The sequence below is a fragment of the Mandrillus leucophaeus genome, unplaced genomic scaffold (assembly GCF_000951045.1).
Source record: "Mandrillus leucophaeus isolate KB7577 unplaced genomic scaffold, Mleu.le_1.0 Scaffold3, whole genome shotgun sequence".
Taxonomy (NCBI): domain Eukaryota; kingdom Metazoa; phylum Chordata; class Mammalia; order Primates; family Cercopithecidae; genus Mandrillus; species Mandrillus leucophaeus.
In genome coordinates this window covers 3,206,344-3,227,831 of record NW_012103142.1, presented here as the reverse complement: position 1 = coordinate 3,227,831, position 21,488 = coordinate 3,206,344, and the positions used below count along the sequence as shown (strand labels likewise).

Here is a 21,488-nt window from a genome sequence, read left to right as displayed (position 1 = left end):
TAAGATTATTGTAAGATACAAAAATCAGTTTCACTTCAAAAACAACTTAGTTTCCTTCTTTGTCAGAATTAATATATCTTTAAAATTATGAACATGCTTTCATCATTATGTTCCATTTTCATGATTAAAGTTCCATTCAGGCTTCCCCTACCCCCAGTGTCCACCACATTCTATGAAATTTTGGTCCCCATTTTAAGTGGTTTCACTTCAGGGGAGCTTTTTCTGGTATCAACTCTCCTTGGGCTAAGCAGGCCCTCTTCTCAGAAGCCTAGGAGGAAGGCTGCTGTCATGTCTGGTATGTGAATGCAAAATACTCCCTACAACTGTCTGATTCTTACAGGAGCTAAAGGACCCCATGTAATAACCGGGGCCCTTTTCTCTCACCTCCTTACGAAGTCACTGGGGATGGAAAGGAGACTATGCTTGGTCTGCCTTCTATCACTGCCTTCATTCCCCGCTGCCAGCCAGGGCCCAGACAAAAACCCAGCTCTCAATATCCTCACAGGCTGAGCCCCACGGTCCACCCTGGGACACCTGCTGGGTGTCATTCCAAGGACACCAAGAAAGGAAGCACATCAGCAAAGTCCCTGAGAAATCAGCTCTGAGACCCTGTGGCTCTTTCATCCCGTGATGCAATTCAGTCATTCTGAAGAGTATTTTCAAGGACCGTAGCCAGCTAAGAAAAACAGTCATAAAATACATTCGCCTAAAAGCTTACAAACAATGTACATATATATATATACACAAACCCAACCTTCTCTCTGGCAGTTTTATAATAAAAATATATGGCTTATAGTCTCGAATGTTAAAGATGAAGAAAACTTGAGCTTCACTGTATAGATGAGAAAACTGTAGCCCTGGGCCAAGGGTCAGCAGACTTCTCTAAAGGGCCAGATGGTAAATGGTTGACATTTTGGAGGTCGTATAGTTTCTGCTGCAACTATTTGCCTCTGTCACTGTAGCACAAAAGCAGCCACAGACAATACATAAACAGATGAACATGGTTCTGTTCTCATAAAACTTTATTTATGGATACTGGAATTTAAGTTTTACATTACTTTTTACCTGCTACAAAAACTACTACTTCTTTTTGTTTTTCTTTCCCAACCATTTAAAAATGTAAAAGCCATTCTTAGCAGACTACACCAAACGAGTGGTGGGCCAGATTTGACCTTCAGGCCACAGTCTGCTGAGCCCCGTCATTTCGGCCACTCTTACCTTCGCGTGTAGATAAGACAGGCCCCAGTGCTTAATACCTCGTCATTTGCTCCTTGCTTTACCCATCCACAGCAAAGACCTGGATACTCTTCACCAAAAAATGTACAACTAAGGAGCTTTATCAACATTTTCTAAATGTTAGGAGTAATATTAAGATCTGTCAGACAAGTATGCCAGGTCACAGTTTAAAGGATATTGATATAATGCCATATTGTGCATTAAATAAAAACAAGAGGAAAATATAATAAACTTGAGAAACTCACTGAATTTGAAAAATAGGCTTTATTTTAACCAGTGGTATTGTCTGACATCCTATATGGCATAACTGATTACAGCCAAGTTCATGGATACAAATAAAATAGCAATTTCCCTCATTCTCTCTTTTGTTTTCTGTTCAGAGAAATCAGGAGATGGGAGCATTATGCTCAGAAACCGAAGAGCTCTTCCGAGAGCTCCAGCTTAAGAGTCCAGGCTTCCGGAGCATGCAGCCTCCTAACACGTATGTGGTCACATGTGCAAAGACCTTTATTACAAAATATTCAGAGCAGTATTTCTGTAGGAAATCACACTAGCATTTACAACCAAAACATGGCTGACAAAATTCATCTTGCTGTGGATGGTGAGGATTTGAACTGCAATAAAGGAGATGAGGCCTTTACGTTCACCCTCCTTGAAAGGGGGAGAGTCCCGGCTGAGAGGGAATCAACATCAGTCTGTCTCCTTCCTTCTTGCTCCAGTTGACTCGGGGGTCCACCCGGTCCCTCTGGAGTACGTTTATCACTGCACTGATTGAGAAATGGAAACACCTTGGCCCAAATACAAGATTCTGTCACACAGCCAACACTGGAAGTGACTTTATACTTTCTTATTACACAAAAGGCTTAAATATACGAGTCCTCATGTAGAACAAAATGCCTGAAATTCAGCAAATTATGAAAACAACTCTTCTCCACCCCTGAGGATATTTTATCTTTATAAAGTTGAAAATACAAAATATTAAAATAATTTGCCCTTTCTCCCCATCAAAAGGAATCACATTTTCAAAGGATTCCTGCAATATACAAAATTCTGAAACAAAATTTATTTCTCCCCAAACCAAGAAGTCAATGATAAGCTGCCAAGAAGACCCTTTTCCATAGAGGAGTGGAAAAGATACCTTGTTACTTTTTTATTTTAAAGTAATCATATTTAGAGGAAGATAGCAGTTTTCTGGCCTTACGGGCTTTAATTTTTTACTTTGATTTTCAGCATTTCTTAGCATTAGTTATTGGGAGTGAAGAGAATAACTTGTTTCTGAAGTTTGGGATATTCCTGGGAAAAGCCCTGATCTTTCCCATGATAACTCCTCAAAAATAGTTGGTTGAAAACAGATGGCATGAATGAAAATGCTGTATATCCATCTGTTCCTCTTTTCATGATTTTCACATCAAAAGCACCTGAAGTATCAATTGTGTTCAACACAGAATAGCACTAGGGGCTGAAGAGAGGATGATGTCACTTGCCATAATATCAGCTGAGGTGACATGGGATCTAAACTACCCAAGAAGTCTTCACTGGCAAACCTGCCTGACACCAGGGCCTCCTGAAGAGAGCAGGACAAGCAGCTGTGCATGCTCAAATAGCAAGACATGCAAAACACATCCTCACTCTGCTAGAAATAGAGTACACAGGAAGTACATGACATCAAGAACCTGCTTCTGACTACTGGGGCAGATATTCAAGAAACCTCTGCACCAAAGGTGAAGGGTAAGCAGAGAAATGGCAACACCTGGGGGTGAGGGAGAAAGAGAGACGCACATATACGCATGCACTCACATGCACACATGACCGCCTCTGAAGGCTACCTGGTTACTCCGGGCCCACAAGCAGCCGTCCAACAACCCTCTCGACTTGCCCGGCTCAGAACTTCAGCAGCTGCAGTCTTTTAACTATCTACACTTTCTTCTCTCCTTTTAAGGCACAAACATATTTACAGTTTCAAATACACCTGTCAAGATCTGAGAACCATACGAAGCAAGTTAATCACAGGCTAGTGCACAGAAGCCGGTTGGTCCTTTTTGGCTGTACGCATCACTGAGGGACAGCGTTGGGTCTGAAGCAACCAGAAGGTGTGGGCCTTCTCTTGTGCCACTGTGGGATGTTGTCAAGTCTATGCCCCACCGTCAAGGTGGGGGTCACAGGAAAAGCCAAAGTGGCAAAAGCATGACCAGGATTGGGGACAATTCATATTTTTTTACTTTGCATTGAACATATTCCTAAAAAGACAGCAGCTTGCCTGCCTGAGCCACCTCTCAGAAAGAAGAGCAAGGTGGAGGCTGCCCTGAAGCATCCACAACCTCATGTAAAGTCACTGTGATCATAGTTTGTTCATATTGTCTTACCTTCCCACAAAGACAGACACACACATGCACACACACTAACACGCACACACACCCCCTTCCACCATGGAGGAAATCTCTGCAACAAGAGGCACTTGAATGATATTTGGAGAGTTCCCGTGAAAAGGCCTTCCCCTCACAGTGAAGTGGGATCGACAGAACAGAAACCAGGTGCTCAGGACTCCATCTCTTCTTGGTCGAGGGGCGGTGGCACAAAGCTGACGACTTCATCATAGGTCAGGCCTAGACATCGGGAAGGAAAAGTAAGACGTGAGAGTTTAGGCTGTTCTCTTTGCTGGCGAGCACTCTGACTTCACTCAAGATCCTTCCTCCCTGTCCAGGTAGTGGTATGATGGGCTACCTCACAGATTGTATGTAATATTCTAATGGAGCACGTTATCACACAGAAGTTCGAGGGACATAGAAAAGAACCTTTTTTTTTTCTCATGTTTTTCATTGCTGAATGCCTCTTAAGCTCTCTACGGAGGTGCTCAAGAATGAAAGAGCACTCTCACAAGCTACAGCAACAGATGGTCTTGGCTCTTTGGATTTAACTGGAGTTCTGAACTTGTGTTTTATGGAAAGAATATGGGACTGGACACAGCATACACGGGTTCCATTCCTGCCTATGTCCCTAACTAGTTCTAAGTTAACTGATAAGACATAAATTCTCTTTGCCCCAGTTCTACTAACTGTAAAACTGTAAAAATATCCTATTCTTTACTTAGCTCAGAGAGATGTTGTAAATGCAATAACTCTGAAAACCTCAAATCTCCATGCAAAGCTCCTGTATGTGAGGGGCTGTGCATAAAATCAGACCAGACGTAAGTATCTCAAAGGTCCAGAGAGTATCACTGTCTACAACACTTTCCACCAGAGAACATATTCATTCTGCATTACAGACCTCAACTACAAGCTTTAGCAAGTTAGTTATGACCATTCAGTTTTTATTTTTCCCACCGCTTTCGGTTAGTGGTACAAGATGTTAATCCTACCCTTAGGACTTACTTTTCCACTCATCTATAAGGAGGTCCCTGCTTTCAAAGGACTGATCATAAGGATCGGCCACTGGTTCATCATCAGGATCGTGGTACTGAGCAAAGTAGGCATGTGCAAGGGCTTGGGCTGCTGTAATTCTCTTATCTGAGTCCAATACAAGCATCTTCTCCAGCAAGTCGACAGCTATCAGTACCATAGACAGGAAGGAAAATAGTTTTTAATATGTTACAAAAAAGTATGCCTTATTAAGCAAACATAGTTTTGACCCTTCATATCCAAACAAAGAATTCTCCTCCAAAAATACCTACTCTGGGATATACTGGCCCTTTTCTCCTTTACGTGTGTGTGTGTATCTGTATTTTGTATGTTTAAAATGTTTTATTTTATTTTTGATTCGGGGGTACGCGTGCACATTTGTCACATGGGTCTCACGGATGGGGACTGGGCTTCCAGTGTGCCCAATAACCAAATAGTGAACACTGTACCCAACAGGTTATTTCTCAACCCTCACCCTCCTCCTGTATTTTGTATTTTTAAAGAACATGTTACTAAAGAAGAATTTTTTTAAATGACTAGGATTGTGTTTGAACAGGCTTTTGTGGAACGTCAATGTCAAACTGCTACCAGTGTAGTCAAACTGTATAAAAACAAAAGCCTACAGCTACAGTAATCTAGAATAGGTAGGCAGGACTGTCTTTTGTGTGTTTGTTGTTGTTGTTTTTTGTCCCCCTTCGCTGTTTATTTACTAACATAAGACAAATAAATATTCATCAAACAGATCTTCAAACAGTGAATAAACTGGGGGTTTTACATGGTGATGGGGGTGAGACATGGTATTAAAATCAAAGGGAATTTTATTTTAAAAAATTTCACTATGAAAAATTTCAAATATACAGAAACAGAGAAGTAAAAACAAGGATAAAGTGAACACTCACATGCCCAGCATACAGATTCAACAATTAACATTTTTGTATTTATTTATATGTTTTTCTGAACTGTTTTAAAATAAAATTATAGACATGATACTTTACCCTCCCCAAATATTTCAACACAAAGACATCTTCCTATATAATCATAATACTGTTATCATCTCAGACAAATAATTTCTAAATATCATCTAAAATCCAGTTCATGTTAAAATTTCTCCAATTATTCCAACGTTGTCTTTTAGAACTAGTTTGTTCAAACCAGGATTCAATTAGGGGCCATGCACTGCAACTAACTGGATTTCTTTAGTCTCCCTTAGCCTAGAATAATCTCCTTACTTCTAAGCCCTGTTCTTTCCTGATTCTGATCTGAAGAGACCCTCTGGTTGTCCTGAGAATGACCGTTTCTCGGGATGTGTCTGATTTTGCTTCTTTTGCTGTCATGTGTCTATACCCTGCTTTCCACTATCCCCTGTACTTCCCAAAAACCAGAAGTTAGGTAAGAATCAGGTCAAACATTTTCAGCAAAAATACAGGTGATGCCATGCACGTGATAATGCATTAACGCCATCTGTCCCACTACTAATGAACTAAAATTGATCACTGGGTTAAGATGTTTCCCCTTTGACCAAAGCAAGTAATCTGTGGGATATTTTGGTACCAAATAAATATCCGTTCCTTTCACTTATGGCTTTTTGCATTCACTGGGTTTCCTTTCCAAAAGCAATTATTTCTTTCATAAGGGGTTACAAAATGGTGATTTGTCTAACTCTGTATTTCAAATGAGTATTTTTGTATTTCAGCATGGCAGCACTTGGGAGGATAAATACTGCCATATAACCAGTTATCACTGTGGTGAAATAGGCTTTTGAGACTTTGCAAATTACTTCTTAAATGTGGAGCAGGTGGGGGTAAATAGTGAAGAGGACAGCTTTCTATGGAGATCGACTGCTGTGTATACTGGAGGCTGTAAAACACCCCTGTCCTACAGCTTGAATTCCAGAGTAATCCACTGGAGAAACATGGGCTTCAGGGGGATACAGAAACAAAGTGAATATTCATGTGTCAATTCAAGTTCATTAGTTTACACTTTACAGTACAGTACTAGGTGAATGCCTGGATTATATATACATATATTCTTCTGATGGTCTTCTCTTCTTAGAAAAAGAAACCTTATCAGCTGTTGATTTTATAATTGAACACAGATTATATGACAAGTCTCTATTACCCCTAGGGTAAAAACTACCATGTTCTTATAACCAATAAGGTCAGGGGCAAGAAAAAGATTCCTCAAAGATATTATTCGCTGGGCATGGTGTTATGCGCCTGTAGTCTCAGCTACTTGGGATAGGGAAGAGGAAGGATCACTTAAATGCAAGAGCTTGAGGTTTTAGTGAGCCATGACTGTGCCACTGTACTCCAACCTGGGTGACAGAGTGAGATGCTATTTCTTAAAAAAAAAAAAAAATCTTGACAGATAAATATATACACTAACATCAAGGGGGTAATTTAAGTTTTAATTCATGTTTTGGGAATAGCAGTGAAACAAAGTCAGTGGCTGACGAAACAGAGCTGTTAATATTTATATTGCTGGCATGTTCCTGCTCAGTTAATATGCTGGGCATGAGCTTGCGACAGTAACACTGCACTCCATCTGCCCGGCAAGGGGAACCTCATTACTGTTTGGCAATGGGCTGTAAGGCACGTTTAAATGATGAGAAGTACAGTGCTGAGCACCAGATGGACCAAAGCCTCCTTTCAACTCATTAGCAAAGTGGTATCTAGTTCTTTTGGCGGTTTCAACGTCATGATTTCAAAGAATGGGAAGACCTATCAGGAGCTACGTGACCTAAATAAGCTGCTGGAACACAAATATCTCCCCTCTCCCACTAAAAAATGAATTAACAGATCTTTCTGAGTCCGTTAAGAGGGTGTCAGTGAGTACTGCCCTGTCTAAAACTTAGGGCTTAGGGCTGTTCTGGACAAATTCAGAACAGAATGACAGACAAGAAAGAACACAACGGGCCGGGTGCAGTGGCTCATGCCTGTAATCCCAGCACTTTGGGAGGCCGAGGCGGGCAGATCACGAGGTCAGGAGATTGAGACCATCCTGGCTAACACGGTGAAACCCAGTCTCTACTAAAGATACAAAAAATTAGCCAGGCGTGGTGGCACACGCTTGCTGTCGCAGCTACTTGGGAGACTGAGACAGAAGAATCACTTGAACCCAGGAGGCGGAGCTTGTAATGAGCCAAGATCGTGCCACTGCACTACAGCCTGGGCGACAGAGCGAGACTCCGTCTCAAAAAAAAAAAAAAAAGAAAGAACACAACATCTTTTCCCAACATCCTGTAGTACTTAAGGCTCAAAGAGAGCTTCTCAGCTCAAATAAATCATACAAAGTCAATTAGAGCATGCCAGGGCAGATGCAAACCTAAACCAATCTCAGTAGAATCGTACCTACCCCTGATGAGACTGTGGATTCATCCTTGGGCAGGAGAGCAACCCAGCTGAGATATGACATACTCTCCGTCTCCAAGGCTGACACGAACTCATCCACAACTGCCCAATACTTCAAAGAGCATGAGCATCTTTGCTATTGTAAGAATTATCACTGCGACACTAAAATTCCTCTCCATAACCACTATGGATGAAGTACTTAAAAAGGTAAAATCACCTAGCCTTCACCCCAGCTTCTAAAGAAGTCAGCATGGCTGTCGGCCCTCAAAAAGATAAAACTAAACCTGAAGCATAGCTGCCAAGACCCTTAAGAAGACACATGACCCACACAGATGCAAAGAAATGCAGTGAGATTTTAAAACATACCACGCAATACAATCTTAAGAAAAGTGAGAAGGCGGATTATACTCGTTATCATAGCATAGCTCCCTTCCCTATTGTAGGGAGTTCCTGGTCTGATCTTTCTGTGTCTACCATTAAACAGCACTGTCCACTGCCCTCTTCTAGAGTCAGGGAATGAGGCTCAGGCAAAGCAGCTTTCAGGGACCATCTGAAGCACACATCAGTCCTCCCCTTCAAAGAATATAGTCAGCCAGGCATGGTGGCTCACATCTGAATCCCAGCACTTTTGGAAGTTGAGGTGGGCAGATTACATGAGCCCAGGAGACAAAGATTAGTAGATGGTGAGACCCTGTCTCTACAAATAATTCTTTAAAAAATTAGCCAGGCATGGGGATGCATGCCTGTAGTCCTAGCTATGTGGGAGGCTGAGGCAGGAGGATCACTGGAGCCCAGGAGTTTAAGCCTGCAGTGAGCCATGACTGTGCCACTGTACTCTAGCCTGGGTAACAGACTGAGACCCTGACACTACCAAAAAAATAATAACAATAATAATAATAATAAAGCAATTGCATTTTTAGCCAAGGCAACACATATCTTCAACTGCCACCATCACTTCCCTCTGCCAAGGATCTTGAAGGCATATGAAACCATTTCTTTAAGTTTAGGTAGCAAATAAGCTCCACAAAGAGGAGAGGATAGTTACACCTCTGAGGGGCAGAGAAAGAATAAGGGAGGGGAAAAGTTCATGTGTGTGGAAGATGACAGGATCTATAGCAACGGCAGCTACCGATAGAGCAGAGCACCCTGCAGGGAGTTCCTGGGTGGGTCCTCTAAACACCCACCTGCACTTCAGTGGTTTTTGTCCTCCACTCAGGGACACCATGAATCCACAGCAGTTGTGAACAAGCTACAGCTTTCTTCTGTATCTGCTTCTTCCTGCCTCTCCAATCCTTTATCTCAACATTCCTATTACTTTCTCTCCTTTCTCCACTGTACCTGCTCATTCCCCCGACCCCAAGGTCTGTGATCATTTAAACACATAAGCATCTCATGTAATTAAAAAAAAATCTGACAACACAAATAGATAATAAAAGCCATATTTATCACCTTCCAAGATTCAACTAATGGTACTTTATTTGGTCAAAAGGAGAAACTCTTCTTCATATCCCCAATTTATATCATAACCAATTCAATATCCATGAGGTGAGGATATTGTCAACTTACCCAGGGGATTGGCACCAATAAATACATTCGCAAAGTTCATCTTCGGCATCTGCGTCAAAGACTGAATATAGTTTCTTGCCTGAAAAAACAAGGGTTTTCAGAATTACTTTGTTCAATAATGTTACTTCTCTCAAAGAAAGAATCTTGGTCCTGCTAAGGAACGAGTGTTAACTGACAAAGTCCACTAACTCCAATGTTTATAACTGTCTTTGATAAAACTTCTCCCTTACTGCCATCCTAACTTCCTAGTTATGATCATCACCTTCTTTATTCCTGCTATCTCTCACAGTTGCATTTCAAGTGAATGAGAATACTCATCAATCAAATTCTCTTTCATCGGCTTTCTGATCACAGGATGAGAAGTTTAAAAACTGAGGCCGAGATGTGTAAGAAGTAGCCCTTTCTGAGACAGCCTTCTCAAAAAGCTAAAATTGTTAGAAGGGTTGGTATTCCCAAAGTAAGTCTTGGACCAGCAGTCTTTTGATAGTGCTAACTTCAGTAGGTGCTCTTAGCACATCAAAGGACATCAATATTAAACCTTGCTAACAAAGTAACACTGGTAACAAAAAAGTTAATATAAACTTAATACAACAGTCCTACCTCACAGGGTTGGAGTGAAGATTAGAGATAACAAACCTACTACTTTCTTAACACAGTACTTGGTTCCAAGTGAGAGTTCAAGAAACATTATCTGCTATCCCACTATCACCTTCAGAGAAAAGCAAAGTCTGCTGTCTATCTTAACCACCTTTTTAAAATTTCTGTTTTAATACAGTCCAACAGTAAAGGTATGTATGTATATTTATGTTTACACATACACACACAAGGTTGTAAAAAGTTCTGGTTGCCCAGACACGGTGACTCACGCCTGTAATCCCAGCACTTTGGGAGGCCAAGGAGGGCAGATCACTTGAGCCCAGGACTTTGAGACCAGCCTGGGTAACATGGTGAAAACTTGTCTCTAAAAACACAAAAAATTAGCCAGGCATGGTGACGCATGCCTGTGGTCCCAGCTACTTGGGAGGCTGAGGTAAGAGGATCACTTGAGCAGGGAGATGGAGCCCAGGAAGCTTGAGCACAGGAGGTGGAGGTTCCAGTGAGCTAAGATTGTGCCACTGCACTCCAGCTGGGGTGACAGAGTGAGATCCTGTCTTAAAACAAAACAAAACCAAAAACAAAATCTGGTTGCTTGGGCAAGTTCACCTTATTTATTTAAAAAAAATTTTTAGAGACACAGTCTCTGTTCTGTTGCCTACGCTGGAGATCACTGGCACAATCACAGCTCACTATAGCCTCAAACTTCTGACTCAAGCAACCCTCCTGCCTCAGCTTCCCAAGTAGCTGAGACTGCAGGTGTGTGCTATCATGCCGTAATTTTTAAATTTTTTTGTAGACCTGCAGTATTGCTGTGTTGCCCAGGATGGTCTCAAACTCCTGGGCTCAACTGATCCTACCATCTCAGCTTCCAAAGTGCTGAGAATTGCAGATGCACGCCACCACGCCCAGCCTTCACCTTCTTAATGATTGCATGTGGAGTCAGGAGGAAAGGTCTGCTTTGAAAAGCAACTGAGAATCTTTCTGATTTGAAAAGAAAGTTGTAGGAATTGAATATATAAATGGCTGTAATCCCTTTCTACTTGAACATGTAAATAAAAAGATGAAGGGAAAACAGGTAAGAGACAATTATCTCATTCAGAGAACAGTCATCCCTTTAATAAAGATAAATCAACAGATGACCTGAATATAGCCGAAGTAGAAACAAAGTTGCTGGGAGGGGCCCTCTGTGATGCCAACCCGGTTCCCCAAAATATTAAGGGTATCTTAGAAAGAAAGAAGTGCCCCAATGACCTCTGATAATAAAACAAGAGTTAGACTAAGTAGTTAAGAATAAAGAAGGTAACTAACTGTACCAAAGTGTTTGTATTTATTTTATATTATTTGTGTATTTTCTTTTAAATATGGTAAGTATTAGTACTGGATATTTCAGTTTTGTTTTGTTTTGTTTTTAAATAAAGAATTCTCTTTTGGTCATTAAAAAAGTGGATGAATTAGAAAGCATGCTAATGGACTTCAGTTAACTACCCTTCTGATAAAGGTCATGATAGTAGCACACCCTAGCTACAGGCATAGCACCTAGAAAGAAACCGCCTCACGAGCACTAAATTCACAAAACCAAATATAAAAATAACAATTTTCCATTTACAAGCTTACTAATTATATCCCCAATCTCACAAGACTGGATGACATTTTATCCCAAAAGTCAACATCTTGCAATAGCACATAGGCAGGCCTCCAGGCACATGCAAGCATCCAGTGATGTTAAAAACTGTTGGTTATACAGTGGCAATAAAATGAGAACGTGGCTTCTCAGTGCGACATCCCTGTACAGTCTCTTTGTTCTCACCTCATGGCTTGGCATCCTGTTAATGAGATAAGCGGGGGGTGTTCCCGTCAGACGCATAATCTGCTGAAGCTGGTTAATATCTTAGATGCCTAGTCAAGGGCATTGTTAAACATACAGTGCAAAAAGTAATTTTCAACTCAAGTTTTTAAAAAGGTCAAAAAGCCACCCCTAAACAAACAAAAAAACCTACCCCCCATTCACCCTACCCGAGGACCCAAGGCTGCATGTTAAAGCTTCTGTGAATGACATGAGTTGCTTCTGTGAATGACATGAGTAACTAGGCATGTAGTCAGTGACTGGCCATGCAGATAAGAAAAATTACTTTTCTTTGGTTTTAGCATCATCTTTACTGTTAAATATTTTAGGTTCCCTGGAAACAGACTGCCCCTTGATCCAGGATGCCAGCCAGAGAACTGTTTTCAAGTACTGACGGCCAAAACCTGTTTGTGGGAGAAATATAGATGATTCTAAAATTTTTGACTCAAACTTTGAACAAAATAAAATATCCAACATATCCATTCAAGAAAGAGACTAAACTTTTGCAGCACGGGTTCTCCAAGGCACCATCCCTCCGAATTAAGATACACGTGGGCATCTGGGTTAATAAGCAATGCCACATTTCAAAGATATTATTTAGTGGTACATTTAAAATACTTGCCACAAACACAAAATGGTAAATGAAGAAAGAGGAGACGGGCAGAAGGTTAGAGGCTAATGGCAAAGGCAAAACAGAAGTCACAGGCTGCTGACAGTGTTAAAGCATGCCACATGATTTCCTCCACAAGTCTCTTCAACAAGCGAACAGACTAACCTCACTTAACAAACAGGTGGAGGGAAGTCTGCAAAATACTCTGCAAGTATCTGACAAGGGCAGAACTATGAGATTTTCTATATGTATAGGCACATATGTAAGCTGTACCACAACTTCTCTCTTTTAACTGTTCTATCAATGTTAATACAACTCGCCCTCTTCTAAAATGTAAGAACTGTTTATCATGTTCCTACTAAGAGCAGAAGTGAGGAGATTTAAAAAATCTTCAATGTAATTCAATAAACCCCTTTTCTAGTCCTTTTCTTGTTAACTACTAATTCCCTCATTCAGGTGAAGCGTCATCTTCAATAAGCACCATGGCCAAGCAATTTTACTTCTTTGTGGCTTTCCCAAATAATTTTTCTACTTTAGCTCGTTCTCTGAACTGAACTCCCTAGTGGTCAGATGACTTAGCAGTAATCTGTTTAAGGCTGGCCACAGGGAGAGAGCTAGAGCCATGTGCTCCACGCTGCCTTTCACGCTCCCTAAACCCAAAGACAGAGGCCAGTAAATTCCAAAAGAGGTAGTAATTACACTTTGATTTGTGGTCCTTTTAAGAAACGTACCAGATCCATACCAGATGATGGAATTCTTTGTTTTGTTAGGAGTTTAGGAAACAGAATTTAGAGTTACCTTTAACAAATCACATAACAAATGACACTTTTCATGCCAAGGGAAGTAAAAAAAGGGGCCACAAAATAAACCAGCAATAGCAATATACCAGTTGGGTCTTAAAATGTAAAAATTCTCCACTTCTCCTTCCTTTCTGTGAACAATACCTGGCCTGCGCATTTTCTGTCTTTGTCTCCTTTAGTCAAAGAGGTTATTTTTTATATCCCCTTTCTGTCAAAAGGTTAGAAAGATTCTGTTTCTGGAGGAAAATATGAATGAGTCAGGTCTTTGCTTTTTTATCTAAGTTAATTAATTAGTTTATTTATTTTTAAAGACAAGGTCTTGCTCTGTCACCCAGGCTGGAGTGCAGTGCACGATCACCACTTCCTGCAGCCTCAAACTCCAGGCCTCAAGTGATCCTCCTTCCTCAGTCTCCCAAAGTGCTGTGAGGACAAATGTGAGCCACTGTGCCCAGTCTGCTTTTGCTTTCTTAATATGATTTTCTTGTTCTTTCACTGATTGTTACAAATACTGGGACATTAACCAAATGAATTCTCTTTCCTTGGCCTCCATCACAACCCATTTATACCTTTTCCTATGGCTCATCCTAATAGGTTCTCAATCCATTACTGCATTCTCTTACTCAGCATTCAATTTCTTCACAATTATTGGCATCGCTACTTCACTACTTTTCAGGAGAATGAAAATAGCTATTGGCTTTCTATTTTCTGCATTCCTTCACTAATGTCTTTTTTCTTTAATTTTTAAAATTTTAAAAATCTCTGAACAATTTTACTCACCTGGCCTTATTTATCCATTATGTTACCATAAGATAAACAGGTACTTGGGCCGTGTCATGAACACGAAATTAATCTTGTCTACCCCTTAGGATGTTTAAACTACTTTTATCCACTTGCCCCAATTATGTAGCAAAAAACAAAAAAAACTTTCTTATTCTTACACTCAATATAATATTATTTGAGTCAAGTTCTGTATTCTGGTACTCAATTTCAGTAGAGCTGTTGAAATATATAATGTGCCTCATTTCACAGAGGGACCTCCACTATTATGCTGTGCACCTAGTGTTTCTTTCTTAAAAATAAGTGATGGATTAATGAGAGATAAATACTATTGACTATTTTACCTAGACTTTGGTTTGAATTCCTTGCGACTAATAGCACATATCTATAGGGCAGATGGCTGGGATGGAAGAGAAGACTAAGAAAGGGCTGCTAAGAGTCACTCTCAGGAAAGAAATGAATTTGCTTGGTCTCAATTAGCACTATTTATTAATTGAGCTCCTTCCCAGCCCTCCCTCTGCCCTTAAGGCCTCTTACTGTAAGACAGTGTTTCTAAGAAAAAACATTAAAAAAAAAAAGTACTGCCCTTTCTAAGCATCATCTGATATCTTTGATTCACTCTAATCCAGCTTCTATATATCATAAAGGGGGAAAAAATACCTCTTTAAGTTGACATTGTGGTAACACTGACAACGACTTCCAAAATAGTATGTAATCACATGCGATTATAGTTTGGATCATGTTATCCAGCATCTGGGATCTATACTCAGCTCTGCCACGTGACTCAGTGCATGACGTGGAAAAGTCACTGCCTTTCTGGGCCTTTGCTTCTTTATCTTAAATAAGTAAATGAAACAAAATTCAGAGTGGAGGTTCAGAAATACACTGGGCTTTGGCATCCTTTCAAGAAATGTACCGGATACATACCAGATGACGGTATTCTTTATTTTGTCAGGAAGGTGAATGAACGGTTCCAACTCACCTACTTATGCCTGCCTCAAGCTACCCAGCAGTCTTCCCAACTAGGCAAAGGGCCCCTTCAGTCATAAATGTTGGGAGGAGAATCCAGGAAGGCATAACTGGAGCTTGGCTCCATAGCTCATTTTTTCTTTTGTTCAACTGCCTGGCAGCAGATTGAGGGAAAAAGGAAAAAAAACTGGGCTTTCATGGCTTCTCTCATGCCTCTGGCCCAAGAAAATGACCAAGAGCAGGAAATCAAGCAAAAGTAAGCCAGAGTCACATTCCCATGGCTTCTATCTAAGTCCCTGCTTAGAAGCAAGAAAGCACTAGCTCCAAACTCTGTCTCGGGTTATTTAACTTATAATTACAAGGCAGTAGGAGGAAAATTTATAACCACATTCCTGTGGATCTGAGGTATCAAGAGTGGAGTTGTTTCTTCTGAGTGGGGTCTAGGGACTGGGTAGAAAGGTCCCTCTGTTGGGAACGAACATTGTACGTAGGATATGTGAGTATCTATTCTAAAACAATAAAAAATAACTTATGGGAAGGGGCAACAGTGTGCAGACAATGTACATTTTATTCTTTTAGTGATTAAGTTAGACTAAATACATGGTGAAGTTCATGCGCTGAGAACAAACACTAGAAACAGTGAAAAGAGCTCTAGAGCATACGTGAAACTTCTGAGAAAGATGAAAGTCAGAGCTTGAGGACAGAGACACACATTTTGCATTAATCTCTTGGAATGAATTAGAATCTCAAATCTCATTGCTTTACTGGGATACTATTGCCTAATAGAGGCTCCCATGATCTTAGTGTGTACCCAGATAGAGAATAAAACACCCTTGTGCATGCAAGCAGGCACACATGCGTGCACGCACACACACACTCACAGTATCTTATACCTCACTCATCCTGGAAGTCAGCACACAAAGGGTATGTGTGCTTACAAACACACCCAGGTCAAAGTACAGATTGGCAGAAGGCAAGTGGCAGAGGCTCCCAACAGGGCAGATAATTACAAAGCATCAACTCACAGACTCTGAGGAGATTTTCTTCAAAAGCTCAGCCCCTGGGGTTCCAACGAGTCTTAAAATGAGCTTCAACTGATCAATATCTAATGGTGGACCATAAAGGAAAATGTTGGGACGAAATAAAAATGAAAAACAAACAATGACAAACAAAACAAAACAAACAAACAAACACCCCAAGAACAAAAATGAAACACCCCAAACCTAGCCAACACGGTGACTCCCTCTAGGTCAAGGTTCCCGCAGGATGATCACTTCACGTAGGACATGCTCCTCCTGTACAAAGATTCAAAATGCTACCACACACGTATCCACTTTACATTCATTTTGTGCATCTGTCAACAGCATGTATCAGTAAAGTGAGGCAACGTTAGGTGGTTCTTAGCTGCCAAAGATAGCAGGTGAAAACACAAGAGCTTCACTCAGTTTACATTGCCCTCTTCATCTGCCATCACAGTGTCAGTAATCAGTTCAGGAAAGAGCACTGGTAATTAGAGGGCCACAGATAAGGAAAAAAGCAACAGAGCACAGGAGCTAGGGATGTACAAGTCTATTTATGAATATTCTCCTAAACGTGACCTAAAGAGCTTATGATATGACAATGGAAGGCCTGTGAGACCCCAAAACCTGACCACTGGAGCACACCCTCTGGGAAGCCTCGCCTCTCCCACTGGCTACAGTAGGCAGAGCACGATGAGGGAGAGTCGCCAGCAGAGGGCGCTCTCCCACCGCATGTTCCTTCAGGAGCGCCATGAGAACACAAACACAGGCAGTTTCAACCTTATAAAACGCAAATGAACAATGCTTAACAAATTCCACACATCCCAAAGGCTCTAAATAATAGGCCACAATGCTAACACTTTTATCCTGGTAGCCAACACTTCAATGTATACTCAGAATGTATGTGCATGTGTTAACCAGAAGACAAAAATTTCCATTTGTTCTCATTGCTTTTAGTCTTACCTAAAAAGGAAGTTAAAAAGGGGGCGGGGGGGAATATTATAAAATAGCTTTTAATGTTTTATCTGAAAATGTGAATAGTTTATCCACGTTTATACTGACTGACATTCCACGGAGGGAGAAGGGGAGGATGACTGTCTTCTGACCCATCAGGTTTTTCACATGACTAAATCCTCTTGGCCTCAGGTCTCAGCTTCAACTTCACCTCCTCAGGGAGGCCTCCCCTCAACACTCTATATACATAATACCCCATTCCCCCCCAATTCCTTCTCAGCATCATGCTTGATAACATCATAGTGCTTATCACAGCCTAGAATTACTTTGTTTGCTTACTGTCTGCCCCCTGTACTGGTCTACAGCTCTGTGAGGACAGGGGCCACTCTGCCTCTTCACCATTTATCCTCAGCCTAACATCTGGTACATGACGGGTAGTCAAAATATTTGAGGAAAAGGTAGAGCAGGATGAAAGAAATTTTTGCTTATGGTTATACATATAAAGGCAACATAGCAACACTTAAAAACAGCAGTCTCTATAAGCCACAGGTGCCTACGTTATAGGAATAACTTATGCAGTAATTTGACGTCTTGTCTTTTACTTTCTTTTAGATATGAAATCAGCTTAAACAGAAGAAAATTCTAGGCTGAAGTCAGCAAACCCCAATCTCTTCCTGTTTTATATATAAAGTTTTATTAGAACACAGCCATGTCCATTCATTTATGTACAGTCTATAGGTGTTTCCAATTACAACAAGCACAGTTACCATACGGTTCCCAAGCCTAAAATATTAACGACCTGGCCCTTTCAGAAAAGGTGTGCCAAACCCCATCCTAAACCCAAACAACTTGTGTTCTTTAGCAAGCAAAACAAACTAGAAACAAGTCCACTCACGTAAGTTATTTCTAAATTAAGAATAACAGGGAATCCTGTCATCTGCAAATGGTAAAAATCAGTGTGTTATAAAGGTTAAGATTTAAATACTGGTTTCTCAGTTCAAGATGTTGACAAGACAAAAATTTTGAAGCATATGTTCATAGGATACAGCAGGAGTGGGGGTGGGATGGATACTGTCTTGCTCTAAAATAATCAGATTAATTATATCACAATAGAAATCTGTAAAAAAAAAATTCTTGCTGCTCTAAAATGACTCAATTTACAAAAATTTAGTTCCCTCACATTAACACTCTTCAGGAATATATTTAACTGGGTAGCCACCACAAGATAAAGTAAATCATATATGGGAAAAATCTCAATGACTTCATATCTCAAACAGGTGGCTTTACAATATATGCATCAAAAGTAATCTCTAAAATGAAGCTTTTGATATTAGTATTCTTAAGAGACTTCTGACTACTTACAGTGAGAGTCAATTTTTATACTCTCTCTAAGGAAGACAAGCTCTCTGAGCTACGAATTTCTCAACTACCTGAACTTCACCCCAACCTACCTGAAGAATATGCAATTTCCATTAGTCACAGTGGCTCATTACGTCAATGAGCTGGGAAACCCTCTCTCTCCCACCTCTGCTGGCATGAAACAATATCAGGCCTGAAGAATCAAGCCCCAATTCCTCAGCCTCACATTCACAGCTGTCTGTGATTTGGCATCAAGCTTCTTTTCTGACTCTGGCTCAAACTACTATTCTTTAATGCACTCAGTGCTTCAACTCACACCAGATATTCCAGGCACTTCTAAGCTTCCAAGTACTTATTTATGTAACTCATAAACCAGAACACCTCCCCTCCTCCCATCCTTCCAAGCCTTTCCTATTCCTATTTACTCTTTGAAGTCCTATTCAAACAAGAACTCTGCCATGAAGTCTTGGATATATTGAGGTGGAACTAATTCTCTACTTTTTTTTCAAAAGCTTATCTATTATTCTAGCGTATTTATCACTCCATCTTATTTTATAATCAGGGACAAACAGTTGTTCAAGTAACTCTTGTAACTCTCTTTCCACTGAGTCTGATCATTCTGGTTTTAAGGACAGGTACCATCCTGTCCCCACACCTTCCACAGAGCAGCTTGATAAATACTGGTTGACTTGAAAAGATGAGCCATGGCACATCCTTTCAGCACCTCGGTAGGCACCGGTGTCTCCAGCCGTGGCACTGGCACCTGCTGACACTGCTGCCTCCAGTAGTTCTTTCATTCTCTTCCTTTTGTCACCCCTATACCTTGGAGGTAAACTTCTCTCCTGAGGGCTGTAAAGACTAGTTTGAAAAGGGACAGCCAAGAACCAACTGAATCTTCTCAGAATGGAAACACTGTATTATTTTGGAGGAGTTAATTTCAGAAGGAAAATGGGTCAAGCTTGAAAAAACAACGTAGGTGGCTCCTACTGGTAAAACTGGAACTTGGGACTCAGTGAAACGTACAACCAGGAAAGAACAGACTGGTGATGATGCAGCGATCATCCCTGTGCTGCAGAGAACGCTTCACTACGAGTGTATCATTCTGGTGAAACAGTCCTGACGACCAACGGGTGGCTACTGCATAGAGTTCCCTGCAGGTCTCATAGATTATGGTGAAATCCCAGGAGCAGCTGCTCTTCGGGAGCTTGAAGAAGAAAATGGCTACTAGGGGGACACTGCCGAAAGTTCTCCAGTGGTCTGTATGGACCCAAGTTTGTCAAACTGTACCACACACATTGTGACAGTAATCATTAACGGAGATGATATAGAAAATCTAAGGCCCAAGCCAACGCCAGGGGATGGAGAATTTGTGGAAGTCATTTCGTTACCCAAGAATGACCTGCTGCAGAGACTCGATGCTCTCATAGCTGAAGAACATCTTACAGTGGATGCCAGAGTCTATTCCTATGCTCTAGTGCTGAAACATGCAAATGTGAAGCCATCTGAAGTGCCCACCCTGAAATCTGAAGGCCAAAGACGACACTGGCCATTTTTGTAAATGAGACTACCAGGCCTTCTTCACAAAGACTTTGTATTCAACTTAGTTTAATGTAGATTTGAATTAGCTTTTTCGTAAAATAAAAGCAGCACAAAATGCAAAAAAAAAAAAAAAAAAAGAAAAGAAAAGATGAGCCATATTATGCTTTTCAACTCAGTCCTACCCCTTGCCTTGCCCTCAAAACACAGAATGACCATACTCCATGGAAAAATACACAATGTAAAATAAAAATCTTAGTAGCTAAAAGCATTTGCATGAAGGAAGTTAAAACATGCAAACCTCAGAAGAAATCACCATGGGTTCTTCAAAAGTTGGCAAATCCACTGAAATACAGGCCAGTCTTCCAACAGTACCAGCTACTATAAGGCCACTATGATTTGTCCAGGCAGTTAAGACCAGAAGGAGCTTCACGTAGCCATATTAGCGGAGTAAAGCAAAACTTACCACATCATGACAATCAGTATTTCCACAGTGAGTCATCCTTTGTAACAGGTTTAGCCCTTTTTCTCTTAGGTAGAAAATATTTTTACTATTAGTTTAAAATGTGTTTTAACTGTAATGATCACAATGTCAAAATTTAAATCATAAATCTCCTGAATCCTTCTAAAACAAATGAAGAAAAGAACAACTTAAGCCTAAGATTACTCTTTAGATCAAGTCATCTTTAACAGAAGCAACAGTCAGAATGAACAGGTAAAGAAAAAAAACAAAAACAAAAACTAAGTATAACAGGATATTTCTAGGGAAAGTAAAAGAGGGATATTTTAGTCAGTTCTAAGTGCTCCAGGCAACTCCTAAAAAACCTCCACAGACCAGAAAGTTGAAGATGAATAAAAGGACCAGTTGCAGGACCTACCTGCCATGAGCAGCAATTTTCAACGAAATAAATCCACATAGGGGCAAAATGGAGCACTAACCTTTGGAAAGGTAGGAAACCTTCCTAGTGACAGACAGGATAGACGAGAGTAAGACTTAGCCTAGCTCCTTATCTTCCAGGTTGTCAAAATAGTCATTTTCACTGTAACACAAAGAAAATGTCTTAAGGTACCCTTGGTTTATGGACAAATCTGAGGATTCTACCTTTTTCTGAGAAAATGTATTCTCACGTCAGAGAAGAAAGGGCAAATAATATAATAAAATATTTTTCTTCTTCAGCGTTTATTAGGACACTTGCTTTTAGTGTCTAAAGTGAAACTGCTTTTTAAAAATGAGAGAACATCCAGGCTGGCCAACATGGCAAAACCCTGTCTCTACTAAAAATACAAAAATTAACAGGGCATGATGACGTGCGCCTGTAATCCCAGATACTCGGGAGGCTGAGGCAGGGAGAATCACTTGAACCCAGGAAGTAGAGGTTGCAGGGAGCCAAGATGAGGCCATTGCACTCCAGCCTGGGCGACAGAGCGAGACTCTGTCTCCAAAAAAAAAAAAAAGAGAGACAGAGAATATTTGGCA

The 21,488-nt window shown here is 40.7% G+C and overlaps 1 protein-coding gene and 1 pseudogene across 2 annotated transcripts in view; one reads left to right on the top strand and one right to left on the bottom strand.

The window, feature by feature from the left end:
• Positions 1-1,483: 1,483 nt before the first annotated feature.
• The window catches only part of MAPK14 (mitogen-activated protein kinase 14), a 94,798-nt gene continuing 74,793 nt past the window's right edge, over positions 1,484-21,488 (bottom strand). The window contains exons 11-14 of one of the 2 annotated variants that reach the window (XM_011986581.1): positions 16,169-16,248; positions 9,548-9,626; positions 4,605-4,778; positions 1,484-3,839 (exon numbers count right to left, since the gene is read on the bottom strand). In XM_011986581.1, the coding sequence (XP_011841971.1) occupies positions 3,772-3,839; positions 4,605-4,778; positions 9,548-9,626; positions 16,169-16,248 (401 nt within the window). In that variant the 3' untranslated portion in view covers positions 1,484-3,771. Of the gene's footprint in view, positions 3,840-4,604; positions 4,779-9,547; positions 9,627-11,951; positions 12,032-16,168; positions 16,249-21,488 lie in introns of both variants that reach the window. The other variant, XM_011986582.1, reaches the window with a different exon arrangement.
• LOC105544387 lies at positions 19,180-20,503 on the top strand (annotated as a pseudogene).